The following is a 13,647-nucleotide window of genomic DNA, read 5'->3' on the forward strand; positions in this document are numbered from 1 at the left end:
TAAAGATAAAATTTAATTAGAGAAAGTTTTAATAATTATTTTATTTAATAATTATTAAGTTTATTTCATATAACTAGAATTAAACGAGTACATCTAATATAAATTTAATTTTATATAAAAATAAATTTAATAATTATTATATTAAATATTTATATAAAAATAAAAATTTATCGAATTAATTAAAATATATCTAATATATAAAATAGTTATTAAGGATATTTCCATAAAAATTTGAGCTTATAATATCAGCAACCTAACTATACCCAACAAGAAATACATGGTATAAACTTATTGTCATTTGGGCAACGACGAGAATGGGAGAATTTATGGTTTTGACAAAATGAACATGAAATAAACTACAGCCAGCCTTCTTATAATAATAATAAGGATTCAAAACGCTAGTTTGATTTCATGGAGGACATGATGTAAATGGCGTTGTCAACTTATGACAAGAAAATTGCATGGGTGAGTGGATGAGCATCTTCTAATTTTCTTTCAATCAAATCAAATGGCAAACTCAACACCCATTCGGCCGTTCCTTGCTTATATTTATGGGTTGTTCTGATGGGATAAAAATTGTTGTGCCGCGTTTCACAATTAATAAGTCATTTTTCAAGAATAAGTTTTATTAATTTATTTTTGAATAATTATTTAGAAATTTGTATAATGATTGGAGTGGCTTTTATATTTGTCAGTATATACAAATCATTTGAAGAAACGGTATTTTTTTTGGGATCTGCTTCTACACCATGACTGGGAAGATCATCCTGTTGGCTTCATGTATCAGAGCTCTACGGCACCGCCCTCGCCCCCTCTAATTGATGTAGAGCAGGTTTTAATGTCTTTTTTGAGTTACTTAGGAGGTAAACTCTATAGTTGAGGCTTTGTGAGTAGATGGATGACTTTAGTTGCTCCATGTGTAGCTGGTCTTTTCTGTTGACTTTAGTCTGCTCAGCATCAAAGGTGGTGCCAACCAATGGTGATAGTCAGCATTTTTTCTCTATTCAATGATCTTCTTCTTAACCAAGGATCTCTAGATTGGGAATGAGTCTGATTTTGTGGGTTTGAGTTTCCATTGGGTTTGGTTTGATTTAATTTATTGGGTTGGTTGCTATCTTTTCAGTGTGTGCTTCCTTTTTCTATTCTGGTGAGTGGTAAAAAAAAAAGCAAGATATAATAAAAAAAAAGATAAAATGATTATCTTTATCCATGCACTTATTTAAAAAATTTAACTTAATTTATTTTTAATTTTTTATCTAAATTAATTTTAGTAAAAAAAATTATGAACTATATTTCTTAATTTTTTTATTTAAATAAAAATTTAATAAATTTAATTTCTTGATCTTTAAATTAAATTTATTGATTTATTAATTAAAGTCTAAAAATAAAATGTCAATTTCTTTATTTTTTTAATTTTTATTAAATTAACTTAAATTAAAATTCTAAACTAATTTTAAAAAATTAAATTAATTAAATTAAAATTTTTTAATAAATATAACAATAAAATTGAGCTTTAAAAAATTGATAAATTTGATATTTATTTAATAAAATAATAACTTGTCAACCTTAGTAAATGTGAATGGGACCCAACATGGCGACTAGTCTTTATCTGCCTTAAGACCAGAAATTTCTACTAGGCATTTGCGTGTCTAATTGGGTCTAAGCCATCATCTGTCTACGCTCATCACCACGTCACTGTTTTTTTCCTACCTAAAATCATTTTATTCCTTTATTCTTCACAAACCAAAAACTAATGGGTATTTTGCAAGCCAATGAAAGTTAACTCAGTTGATAAAACTCATCAACATTTTAATTAAATTCAGAATTCGAGTCATACATATATATATATATATATATAAAATTTATAAATAAAATTAATTATAAAAAAGTATTGTTTGAATTATAAATTTATAAAAATAAAAGAGTAAATATAAATGACTAAATTATAATATATATTTGATTAGTTATTTTAATAAGTAAAATAATTTTATCATTTATATAAATTTAAATTAAAATTAAATTATAATTTAATTAATACTTTTCCTAAATTAATCATGGTATCAAAATTTAAATTAAATTTAAACTTGTATTAATTTAAAAATACAAACTAATTAATTGTATTGCTATGCATTGCGTGAATTATTTTTTTATTTTATTTTAATATTTATTTTTTATATTTTATTTTTTTTAAATCATACTAAAATTTTAATAATATTAAAATTTTTAATTAATTATGTTAAATATAAATTAACTTTTATTAAAATTTTGAACATTAATATTATTAGTTCATCACTAAATGATAAGAGATATAATAAAAATGACATTTCTATGGAAGCTTTTATTAACTAATACCAATAATTACTAAAATAAATCTATATTTTTAAGTAAAATATATTTAAATAAGTGGTGTTTTTTACCAAATAATGTATATGAAGACGAATATTAATGATAATTGTATCAAAAAAAATGACAAATACCTAAATTTTAAGTTTTTTTTTTAAACACGATACATATTTTTATGAGCTTTTATATATATATATATATATATATATATATATATATATATATATATATATATATATATAATTGATAATCATGTAGTTGCATAGGAAAGAAGAGTATTAAGATTATAAATTTTACATTAAAAAAATATAATAATAAATATAAATAGTTAGATTGTAATATTAATTTAACTATTTTGACATGTGAAGGAAGCTAATCACTTGACATGTATTTTATATTTTATAAAAATGTGATTGAAGTTGTAAAATTCACATATTCATTGTTACTATTTAAAAACTTAATGTTTTAGATATTTGTTTGGTGGTTGGATCAACGTTTACCTATTGAAAGTTCTAACTGTTAAATTTCAAGTGTTTGGTAAATTAGTTTTTAAAAGTACTTCAATGCTCAATTAGTCACAAAAAGCATATAAAGTTAATTTAATTAATAAAGAAAAATAGTTATATTTTATTTGAATCAAATAATGATAATATTTATGTTTAATAAAATGTATTTACTATAGTTATATTATATTAAATAATACTCTTTAAGTATATAATTATATACGAATAATTTTTTCATTTATATATGTAATTTTTATATTTGTTAAATTTTTTTAAGTAAAGTTATAATGAAATTAATTTTTATGTAAAAAATATGATTTCATATAAAATATATTTAAAATTTATATATGTCCTTATTCATTAATTTATATAAAAAAAATAATATTATCGATTAAGTTATTATATACTTATGCACTCCATTTTTATCTATCATTTTGAAAAAATTAAGGTGTATAATTAATTTTTTCAATTTTACTTTTATCTTTATAAAGTACAATAATTATTTCTATATTTTTTTTAATAACTCATCTTATCACAAAATTCTCTTTTTTAATTAATTGAGATAAAAAGTAATTTAGTTAAAATAAGAAGAATTTTCTTATAATTTAGATGATTTAATTATTTTCTTATTTATTATATAAAAAAGCTTAAATGATAAATAAAAGTAGATAGAAAGAATATTTTTTAATTAATTATTTCCTCCATCCTATTTCAAGTGCTTTTCAAGATTTTTATAAAAAGAAAAAGAAAAAGAAAAAAATTTAATATCTTTATTTTTATAAAAAATATTAATAATCGACTAAAGTATCATTATATTTAATTAAGATAAAAAAGGGATAAAAAATATATAATTAATTGAGATAACAATAAATAAAGATAAATTTAAAAAAGGTAATTAATATTTTTTTAATTTTTTAAAAAAGTAAATAAAATAAGATAAAAAAAAAATTAAACACCACTTGAAATTAGATAAAGGGAGTATAATTTATTGTTATAAATAACTAGTACGAATTTTTTTATAAGTTTAAAGTATTTAATTAACTAATATTTTTAATGAATCGATTTTTATTGATCAAATCTAAGAAGTGAAAAAACTTTAAAACATAGTTATTTTTTTAATTTTTTGTTTAATTAATATTTTCATAAATAATTTTGAAAAAATTCATTTAATTTCTTTTTTTATTAATTTTTTTTAAAAAAATTCAGATAGCCAACATATAACAGTTAAATTAAGTAGGCTCTTAATTTTTATAGTGAAATTAAGCATTTGATTTTTATATTTTAAAAAATGTATTAATTAGCGGTGGTTAAGTTCTAATTTGGTCCGAAAGTGAAAATCAACAGCAAATTGGAAACGTGTGCTTCTCCATTCCTTCGCCGACGGCGTGGGGCTGGGCCTTTTACGCATAACGACAACGGCGGGAAGAAAGAAAATTATAAGGCTTTCCTCTTTCAATTTGACCGTTGTTCACGGACACACAGTGAAAAACGTATCTTGACCGTTGGATCTCTGACAGGACATGACCCCAACACCCCCTCCCGCAAGTACAACCGTCGGTGACCAATTGGTCATTGCCTAATAAAATAATTAAAAATTAATCAACAGAAAAAAGGAAGGTACAAATTATATATATTAAATATTAAAAATAATTAATTGATTGTTATTTTTATTATAAAAATTGAAATGTTCCATTTTTTATAGAGAAAATTTTTAGGGATTGAATGAGTCCAATAAATATAATTACATTAATATAATTCTTGTTTTCAATTTCATTATAAGATTAAAAACTTATTATATTAATAGTTGAAATATTATTCCTCTCAAAAAATATAAGTATTCTTTTTTTTTTTTACAATAAAAATATAAAATATGACATTTTCAGGTTGAATTGGTGTATATCCGTTACCATGCAAGGAGAGAGAGAGAGAGAGAAGGAAGGAAAGAAGAAAACCACGGAGGAGAGGAAAGAGAGGGGGAGAGAGAAAGAGAGAGTTGAAAATGGTCTTGTTATTTTAAAAGCTATAAACAGACATGCTCTGCAACTGCTGTGTTCTAGCCTCCTCTATCCTTCTCTCTCTCTCTCTCTCTGATCCTTTGGCTTCTTTTATGCTTTGTTTTTTGGCGATACCTGTAGCTAGCAGCTAGCTAGCCACTCCCTTGCTTGATTTAATCTTTTAATGCTTTATCATTTTGCTATAGCTACCTTTAGCGTGATCTGTTAAAAGATTACACAAGCCCAAAGAGATAAAGAGGGAGAGGGATGGAGATTGGGCAAAAGGGTTTTTCAAGACTGGGTTTTGGTTTCTTTCTCTTCTTTTCTTGTAAAGAATGATTGGTTATACAGGCTTCAACTGAAGTGATAGCGAGCGTTTGGGAAACAAAAAGATTTTTTCTTTTTGGAGCAAAGTACAAAACAAAAACATTTATCTCATATGTTTTGGGTGATTAATTTTTCAGCTTCTTGATGATGAAAGATTGTCCACAAACGAAGGGAAGTTCTCTGGAGGGATAAGTTTTCTTTGAAAGCTTCAAACTGAATACAACCTCCCTTATCTGAATTCAAGAAGAGGCTCAGCATATATTCAAAGCACAGAAGAGAAAAATAGTTGGCAAGAAATCTCAATTCTCTCGGGCGTTATTGGCAAGGTAAACCAAAAGAGAAAGAAAAGGAGAGAAACTTTCGTCTTTCGTGCAAAATTAATATAAGAGATTAACTTGCCGTCAAAACAAGAAAACAACTATACAGCTCCATCAAGAATTAAAATGCAAAGAATCTAATTCATAAGCAACTTCGAGGCTTATTAGATTCTTTTGCAATTCACAAGCATACAACGGTTTTGGTTTTTTGCTAACGTGAAAATGGCTACCAATCATTCTTTAGAAATGCAAGAACCGAGCATCGACACCGATAAGCTCAGCTACGAAATCTTCTCAATTCTTGAAAGCAAGTTTCTGTTTGGTTACGACGATCAGAAGCTTTGGATCCCCAAGCAAATCTCTCCGGCACCCACAGAGTCAAAACCTGAGTCTTTTATATCCCCACCAGTTGCCGATGCCAACGGCGTTTCTGCAATCAAGAACCAGCGTGGAAAAATATGCATACTCTCCATCGACGGCGGCGGCATGAGAGGGATTCTTTCTGGGAAAGCATTGGCCTATCTGGAGCACGCGCTCAAAACCAAATCAGGCAATCCTGACGCCAGAATCGCTGATTATTTCGACGTCGCGGCCGGGACAGGAATAGGCGGCATCTTTACGGCCATGCTTTTTGGCAGTAAAGATCATAACCGTCCGATTATGAAAGCAGATGACACTTGGAGGTTTTTAGCTGATCATGGCAGGAAAATTTACCGTTCTGGTAATGGCAGTGGAGGAGGTGGTGGAAATGGTCGTGGTAGCGGCGGAGGCGGCGGGGGTGTTCTAAAGCGGTTATTTAAAGGCGGTTCCAGTACGACCGCCGCCACATCCTGTCTAGAGAAAGCCATGAAAGAAATGTTTACGGAAAAAGGCCGAAGCTTAACTCTTAAAGATACGTTAAAGCCGGTTCTAATCCCATGCTATGATCTTTCAAGCACGGCGCCGTTTCTGTTCTCAAGAGCCGATGCATTAGAAACCGATAGTTTTGATTTCAGGCTCTGGGAAGTCTGCCGGGCGACATCAGCCGAACCGGTTTTATTCGAGCCGATTCAAATGCTGTCCGTTGATGGTCAGACCAAGTGTCTAGCGGTTGACGGCGGTTTGGCTATGAGCAATCCAGCATCTGCAGCAATTACGCACGTGCTGCATAACAAGCAAGAGTTTCCGTTCGTGAGAGGAGTGGAAGATTTATTAGTACTATCACTAGGTACTGGTCAGCTCCTTGAGGTTAGCTACGATTATGAGGAGGTTAAGAACTGGAGGGCCAAGCACTGGGCTCGACCCATGTCTCGAATTTCGGGCGATGGTTCGGCCGATTCAATGGACCAAGCTATAGCCATGGCATTTGGGCAGTGTAGGAGCAGTAACTACGTAAGAATTCAGGTATGGTCCTTAGCACATCTTGTATACGTGTTTTTGTAAGTGTCAAGTGCGTATTTAATTCTGTACTGCTTGGTTATGGTATTTTTGGCCAAGTTCGACAGTTTTAGCCAGGCTGGGGAAATGGGTTAAGCCAATTGTGTCTTTTTCAGGTATAGATGTTTATGATTTTTAGCTGGGATTTTGGCCTAGTGTAATGGGGTCATTGGTGCAAGAGTTTTTATGGCTTTTATTAGCCGACATGCAGTTTGGGAATGAGATTCATGGGCACCATGAATTCAAGACACCCATATGGGGACCTGTGCTGTGCTTGTTTGTGTCTCTGAGGTGGTTTCTCTGTTGGGTTGCATGTGATGGGTGGGTTTAGCCTCTGGTTTTTCCTGGCTTTAACCCATGCGTTAACAAAATTTTCTTTAATGGGTTTGTGTGTTTTCGGTCAAAATATCAGATGTTACTGTAGAGTTTTAATTCAGTTCCTTAATGAGCAGTTAATTACAAAACTGAAGTTTTTCAGATTCTCTTTAATTGACAAAATGAAAGATTCTAGGTCCAAATCTTTTGTCAAATTGTGGAAATATGAAGTTTGGTAAATGATTTATTGCCAACTTCCTTTCTCCAAGATTTTTTATGAAATGGTGAAAACTCTCAAGTTGGTAGCTGAATTGTTTTCTCATCCTCCATTCTTCCAGAATTAAATTCGTTGCCATGTTTAGAACCATTATATGAATAGCAATTGCCTTAATAGGAATTCTATTTTGGTGTCAATGCTGGCTGGCTGAGTAATTAGGAACATGCTCAAGATGGGATTTTTTTTTTTTTTTGATAGTAAATGGCTGAAGCCTGGAGACCTGGGGCTTGGATTTGTCAGGAGTATGGGGAGTTTACAATGATTAATGTTCATATATTAGTTAGAAGGTAAACAGGCATACCATAATTAGCTTGTAGCTTTCGTTATTAGGGTTACTTATAGGTATGCTTTATTTGCTGTCAAAACCAAAGGATATGGTCTCTGATCTTGCTATTGTTGTACTACCTTAATGTTAGCTACCTATAAGTACGCGAAGGGCTGTCCATAAGTAAGCGAAGGGTATGTTAATTTTCAAACTTTTTTCCTCTATTTTTGCAGGTAAAGATTGACTTTTTACCCTTAACAATAGCATGATTTTATTGTTCCTATTCTTAGATGAAAAGGGTAGAAATTATAAGCATACCCATTGATGGAATCAAGGGTAGGCTAATGTAGGTTCTGCTATTTTTGTACAGATTTAGTCATTTCACTTAACATGGTATGTTTTTATCTTAATGGGGCTTCAATTACGCTGACAAAAAAGTACAGACAGACTGCATTATGGAGTCTGTAATTTTGAGGGCTTTTAGCTAATTGACTAGGTTATGTTGCTTCACTGTGGTTAATTGTTTGCTAAAAGGATGGTCTCTATGCATTAGTTTGTGCAGTACAAAGGCTCATTATTCCAATTGATTTTGGTGTGACAGGCAAATGGGTCCAGCTTAGGAAGGTGTGGACCCAATGTGGACACAGACTCTGGTCCTAACAATGTGAAGATGTTGATTGCCATAGCAGAGGAAATGTTGAAGCAGAAAAATGTTGAATCAGTTCTGTTTGGGGGTAAGAGGATTGGAGAGCAAAGCAATTTTGAGAAATTGGATTGGTTTGCTGGTGAACTTGTGCTTGAGCACCAAAGGAGGAGCTGCAGAATTGCTCCCACTGTTGCTTTCAAGCAAGCTGCTTCTAAACCTACATAGACTACTCTCAACTATATTTAGAACCAACCCAAACAAAAAGAAAAAGGGTAAGCCTTTTTCATTACCTCTCCTTTCACTAAATATTTTATAGATAATTAAATCCATTTATACTCCTTGTCTAAAGATAACATCTTGGTGGAACCATTATGGAAAATAATCATGTAGGAAAGCTTGAAACTATATGTAGAAAAGAACTAGTTTATGTTCAACATAATATAATAGGAGCTAGAGACCCAATTTGATAATTACTTGGAATCTAAATTTGCCTTTTCTTGGAATGAAATGTCTCTATCCATTGATACCAACTGTGCCTAAACGAGAATGAACACATTTGGCTCATGCATTTTATTTTTCTTTGAATTTCCTCCATAGATAGCTTGTTGTATATTGCTCCTTCATCAGAACTCCTAACTTACTTTTTCTTCTAGGTTCTTTTCTTATTTATAAAATGTTGAAATGTTGTTGTCTAAAGCAAATGGACATTAGGCCACGTAAACACAAGCAGGCAATAGAATTTGTCATGTTGTTTGTCCTCGTGAGCTCAGCCTCGTGGGCCAAACTCTGTAACAACCGGTAGTTGTTGCTGTTGCTGTAGCTGTTCTTATTTTTCTTGTTTTGCATAAAAGTATAGGAAATGCAAGAACTATAAACAGTTTATGTGGGGAAGATTGGCCCTGTTGTTGTCCTTCTACCGACACTGATTCTTGCTATAGATGAGGGACATCTTGGTCATTTTATGGATCAAAACTTTGTTTTCTTTTGGCATTTTGGTCATTTAGATAGAAGGGGGTGCCTCAAAGGCATATCTGTAGGACATAAAAAGGTTCTTGTGACCTTTTTTGGTTTGACTGTTAGGCAAAGCTAAGTTCTTTTCCTCTCAAGGAGTCTCATATCCTATAAACCAAAGACTATCTCTTGCTTTTGTGGTCACAAAATCACACTTATTACACTTAACCCTTAGATCAAGGGCATTTAGGGCCTATGGTCACATCAAATGTTATCTTTCGTTTTCTTCAACTTAAATGCTTGGCAGGGAGCCCTACCTTAGACCAAACAATAAGAAGAATCTAATATAATTTGTCAAAATTGTCTCTTATTAAAAGTCCTCGTCTGGTGTCCTTAGAATGATTTAATCGGAAAGGAAAAATGCAAGTGCCCAAGCTAAAAGCGTCGCCCTTTAAATTTTTACACAAAAGAGGAGGAAGCCAGGCCTGAATTCAGGTCTTGGTGTCAAATTGAATATGCACCGACCCTGGAGCATTCCTCACCTAAACTCTTTTTTTTTTAATTAAAAAAAGAGATTGCTGGTGTATTTGCTTGACTTGACTTGATTTAAGTTATTTTAGTACAAGTAGCTTGTGTCTGTCAAATGTATTGAGTATGGTACTCTGTACTTTTTGAACATTATAATCTTTGCGTAAATTGGAGGAAATTCTGCAGACAATAAATTCTATTTGGTATGAACAAAGCAACTTCCTAATAAGGATAGAGCTATGTGCAATTACCCTTATGAGTGGTTGGGATACCTAGTGCATTAAAAATTTAAATTTTTGTTTGATTGTAATGTGCTCTAATCATGTTCTTCATTTTTTAATTTTTACTGAAATTCTGTATCTGAATTCCAGGGATAAAATATATATAATATTTATAGATATATTCAAGAGAGAAAAAGAAAGGAAGAAAAAAAAATGGAAAGTAATATAGCAGCTTTTACTTTTGAAAGTGAAGAATAGCCAGAGAAGAGGAGGAGAGGAGAATTGAGTGAAAAGGACAAGCAGCACATAAAGGGTAGAAGAGATCTTAGTGGGATAGTTTGCCTGCCAGAGGACAAGCACTGTGATGACCACCCCCCACCTTTCTACATTGGCAAGGAACCAAGAAAGACACAAAGAAAATAGCAAGATGATGAGTTCTTAAGCTTTTGAAGGTCAAACCAAGTATCAGGTGTGAATCTTTTCATGTCAATTTAGATTTTAGGGTGGGAAAGAAAACTCTGTTATGTCCATTATATCTCTCTTTCCCATTTCATTTCCTTCTGGATTATTGTTTTTCTTTTTCTTTGTTTGGTCTTTTTCAAACCTTTTCTCTCAAGGAAACTTGAGTTGGGGGGGGTGGGGTGGTGGGCTACTTTCTCAAGAAAACCCAGATAAATAGCCAAAGTACTTTGTCTGAACTTTGGTCTTTTGGATTTTTTAATTTATTTTTCCCCCTTTTCTTCAAATATGGGTTGTAGTAGTGGTGGAGAAGAGATTTGAGAGTGGCTAGTATCTTTTCAAGCAAACCAACACATCTCCTGTTAATGGGATAGATCATAATAGATGGATGGCCAAAACCCTTGATAACAGGATTTGGGGGACCTCTATTTGAATGTCTTCTGAACAAATGTGTTCATGATGTTATTAATGATTGTTTGGATCAAGGAAATTTCACCCTTTTGTATATTTTCTTTTCTCAGTAGTAAAAGAATGGTGATGGATGACTGGTTATTTCCGTTTATTTCTACGTCTGTTATGAGAGCCAACCATCTTCTGCTTGGCTTTTTCCTTGGCCTCTTATAGACTAATAGCAAATGAATGATAAATATATAATTATTGAAAAATATTAGTTGATGTGAATTAAGAGATAATTTGATTGGTTTTTCTCTATTTTTATAAAAAAATAATAAATCCAAACAGCTTTGTTGGGTTTACTACTTCACATAAGCCTCTGTTTGAGAGGCAATTTCACAAAATAATAAGATGTTTTTTTAAGATTTCAAAACCTTAAAATATATATTCCAGAGAAATCGTAGGTTTTTAAAATAAATTTTTTAGAAAATTTTAAAAATCTTAAAAAAAAAAAACTTAATTTTTCATTTCAATAATAAATTAATAGGTTGAAAAGATTTTTCCTTTAAAATTTTTAAATAAATATTTTAAGAAATACCTTTTCCATTTAAATAATAAAATTTATAAAAATTTAAAAGTTATAAAAAAATTTATTTTAAAAAATTTACTTCAACGCTTTTCAAACAAAGCGTGAAGGAAAAGTTCAATAAGATTTAAATGGGATTCATCAAATTAAAATTTTAACTAATTAAGCTAGAATTAAGCTAGAGTTAAGTGATATTGGAGTCATCTCCACAAGATCTCGAATATATTCTTATAGTCACACACGCATATATATATAATAGGTTCATCAAACTAATATTTAATTTAATTCAATTAAAAATTCACCTTAATTTTACTTTTTAGATTAATTTTCTAAAAAAAATATATAGTTAACCACTAACAAAAATAATCATTTAACTAAAATGTATAAAACATGCACGATTAAAACATGATGAAGAGGTATTTATTTTAATTTATAAAATAATCAAATTAGCATATAAACTCTAAAAATAAATTAATCTATTTATTTATAATAACTTTTAGACTTATAAGTTAAATTTTATTTAATATCTTTTTAATTATTTTAAGAATAAATATATTTATAAATTATTTTTTATAAAATATAAATCACTTATAAATATTTTAATTAAATATATAATTATTTAAAATTTTAAATTTTTATAAATTTAAATTAATAAGTGTTTATATAAGCGTTGAACTAAACATTTTCCAAGTATAAATAATTAGAGAGAATCAACATATTTAAAAAAAAAAAAAAGCAAATTAAGAAAATGCAGAATTTCAACCTCCCTATCTGAACTTCAAGAAAGAGATGGACAGCAAATGTCCAATCAAACATCCAATTAAATACAAATCATAATTAGACGAACCACTCTCTCCAACCTTTTTCTTTAAAAGTAGGCTCGCTCGTGACCGACCAAATTTCGTGCATGTTCATTACATTAACGTCTGACGAGTAGGACATTGATAAACTATTCCATGCACTCCATGGCATCTATTTTCATATTATATTCTTAACTATCATTATAAATTACTCAAGTTTTGTTAATCTTGTAATTACCATGAAATATTTTTTTATCAGATTTAATTTTTAATGTAAGATTTTTTTTATAATTAATTTTAATTAAAATTTGAGTTCGACATTTTATAACCCTAAAAATAATTACGTATTACTGAAACTAAAGTTTATGGAAATTTCTTATAAAAAATTTAAAAGGAAATTTTAAGTAATGAGATTCAAATTATAACATATATTTTTAAATAATATGATGTTACCCAATAAATAAAAGTTATTTTATGCTTTTTTTTATATAGAGTTCTTTTTTTTTATTTAATAATGAAATGCACACAAAGCACACAAAGTTATTTAGCAAAGCTTCTGGCAATTAATCATATGCATGCCAAATCCTAGACTTGCTCCTTTAGGTCCCATCACCCCAAAAATTTCCTTTACATCAACTCTTTTTAACTGCAAATTAGAAAGTCTATAGCTCTAATGATGTTTAGTTATCTTGTTTATATATTTGCATCCTTAACTGAGTCTCTTATGCTTTGATTAGTATGTTCAATCATGTTGGATTCCATTTTACCATATGGGTAAAAAAGGGGGGGAAAAAGGAAAGGCAAGGAATCCATGTTGTAGCTTTACAGCTAAAGTAAGGATAAATATATGAATTTTTAATTAATTAATATTGAACCTTGATTAGGCCAACATTATTAATCAGGACGTCAAAAATGGCCTACAACAGTATTATTAATTCTCATCAATATATATTTTCTTTGATAGTTTAAGTTGATTCCATTTTATAAGAGTATTTTATTATTAATAAAGCCTGATAATGTTTCCTTTATTGAAATTTGATAGTTTAAACTCTTATACAATCCATAAAGATAGCAAATTCATGAAAGGAAAGTGTTTCAAAAGATTTCTTTTGTCAATTAAGATAAAAAAAAGTACTAATTACTACTAAGAAGATTATTCTCTCTACCCAAATCATTTTTAAACAAAAATTTTCAATTGTCTTATTTATATTTTTTTCTTATGAGAAAATTATAATTTGCTTATATTATAATGTTTATTAATAAATTATCAATTTTTTTTAAAATTCTCATCAAAGTAGAAAGAAAA

The 13,647-nt window shown here is 29.6% G+C and overlaps 1 protein-coding gene across 2 annotated transcripts; it reads left to right on the forward strand.

Annotated features, from left to right (window-relative positions):
• Positions 1-4,776: 4,776 nt before the first annotated feature.
• LOC110668633 (patatin-like protein 6) lies at positions 4,777-11,124 on the forward strand. Of its 2 annotated transcripts, XM_058151628.1 has the most exons (3): positions 4,777-6,867; positions 8,359-8,672; positions 10,252-11,124. In XM_058151628.1, exons 1-2 carry the CDS (start codon positions 5,707-5,709, stop codon positions 8,626-8,628), a joined length of 1,431 nt encoding a protein of 476 aa, XP_058007611.1. In that variant the 5' UTR covers positions 4,777-5,706; the 3' UTR covers positions 8,629-8,672; positions 10,252-11,124. The 2 variants fall into 2 exon arrangements, with proteins under 2 accessions (XP_058007611.1, XP_058007610.1); XM_058151627.1 differs by having other exon boundaries at positions 8,359-11,124.
• Positions 11,125-13,647: the final 2,523 nt, after the last annotated feature.

This window comes from Hevea brasiliensis, chromosome 8 (assembly GCF_030052815.1).
Source record: "Hevea brasiliensis isolate MT/VB/25A 57/8 chromosome 8, ASM3005281v1, whole genome shotgun sequence".
Taxonomy (NCBI): domain Eukaryota; kingdom Viridiplantae; phylum Streptophyta; class Magnoliopsida; order Malpighiales; family Euphorbiaceae; genus Hevea; species Hevea brasiliensis.

What these genes read in the sequence shown, in the direction of transcription:
- LOC110668633 (XM_058151627.1), top strand. Translation starts at nt 5,707, where the DNA reads ATGGCTACCAATCATTCTTTAGAAATGCAAGAACCGAGCATCGACACC. An exon ending in GTAACTACGTAAGAATTCAG is followed by an intron (nt 6,868 to 8,358) that starts GTATGGTCCTTA and finishes TTGGTGTGACAG; the next exon opens with GCAAATGGGTCCAGCTTAGG.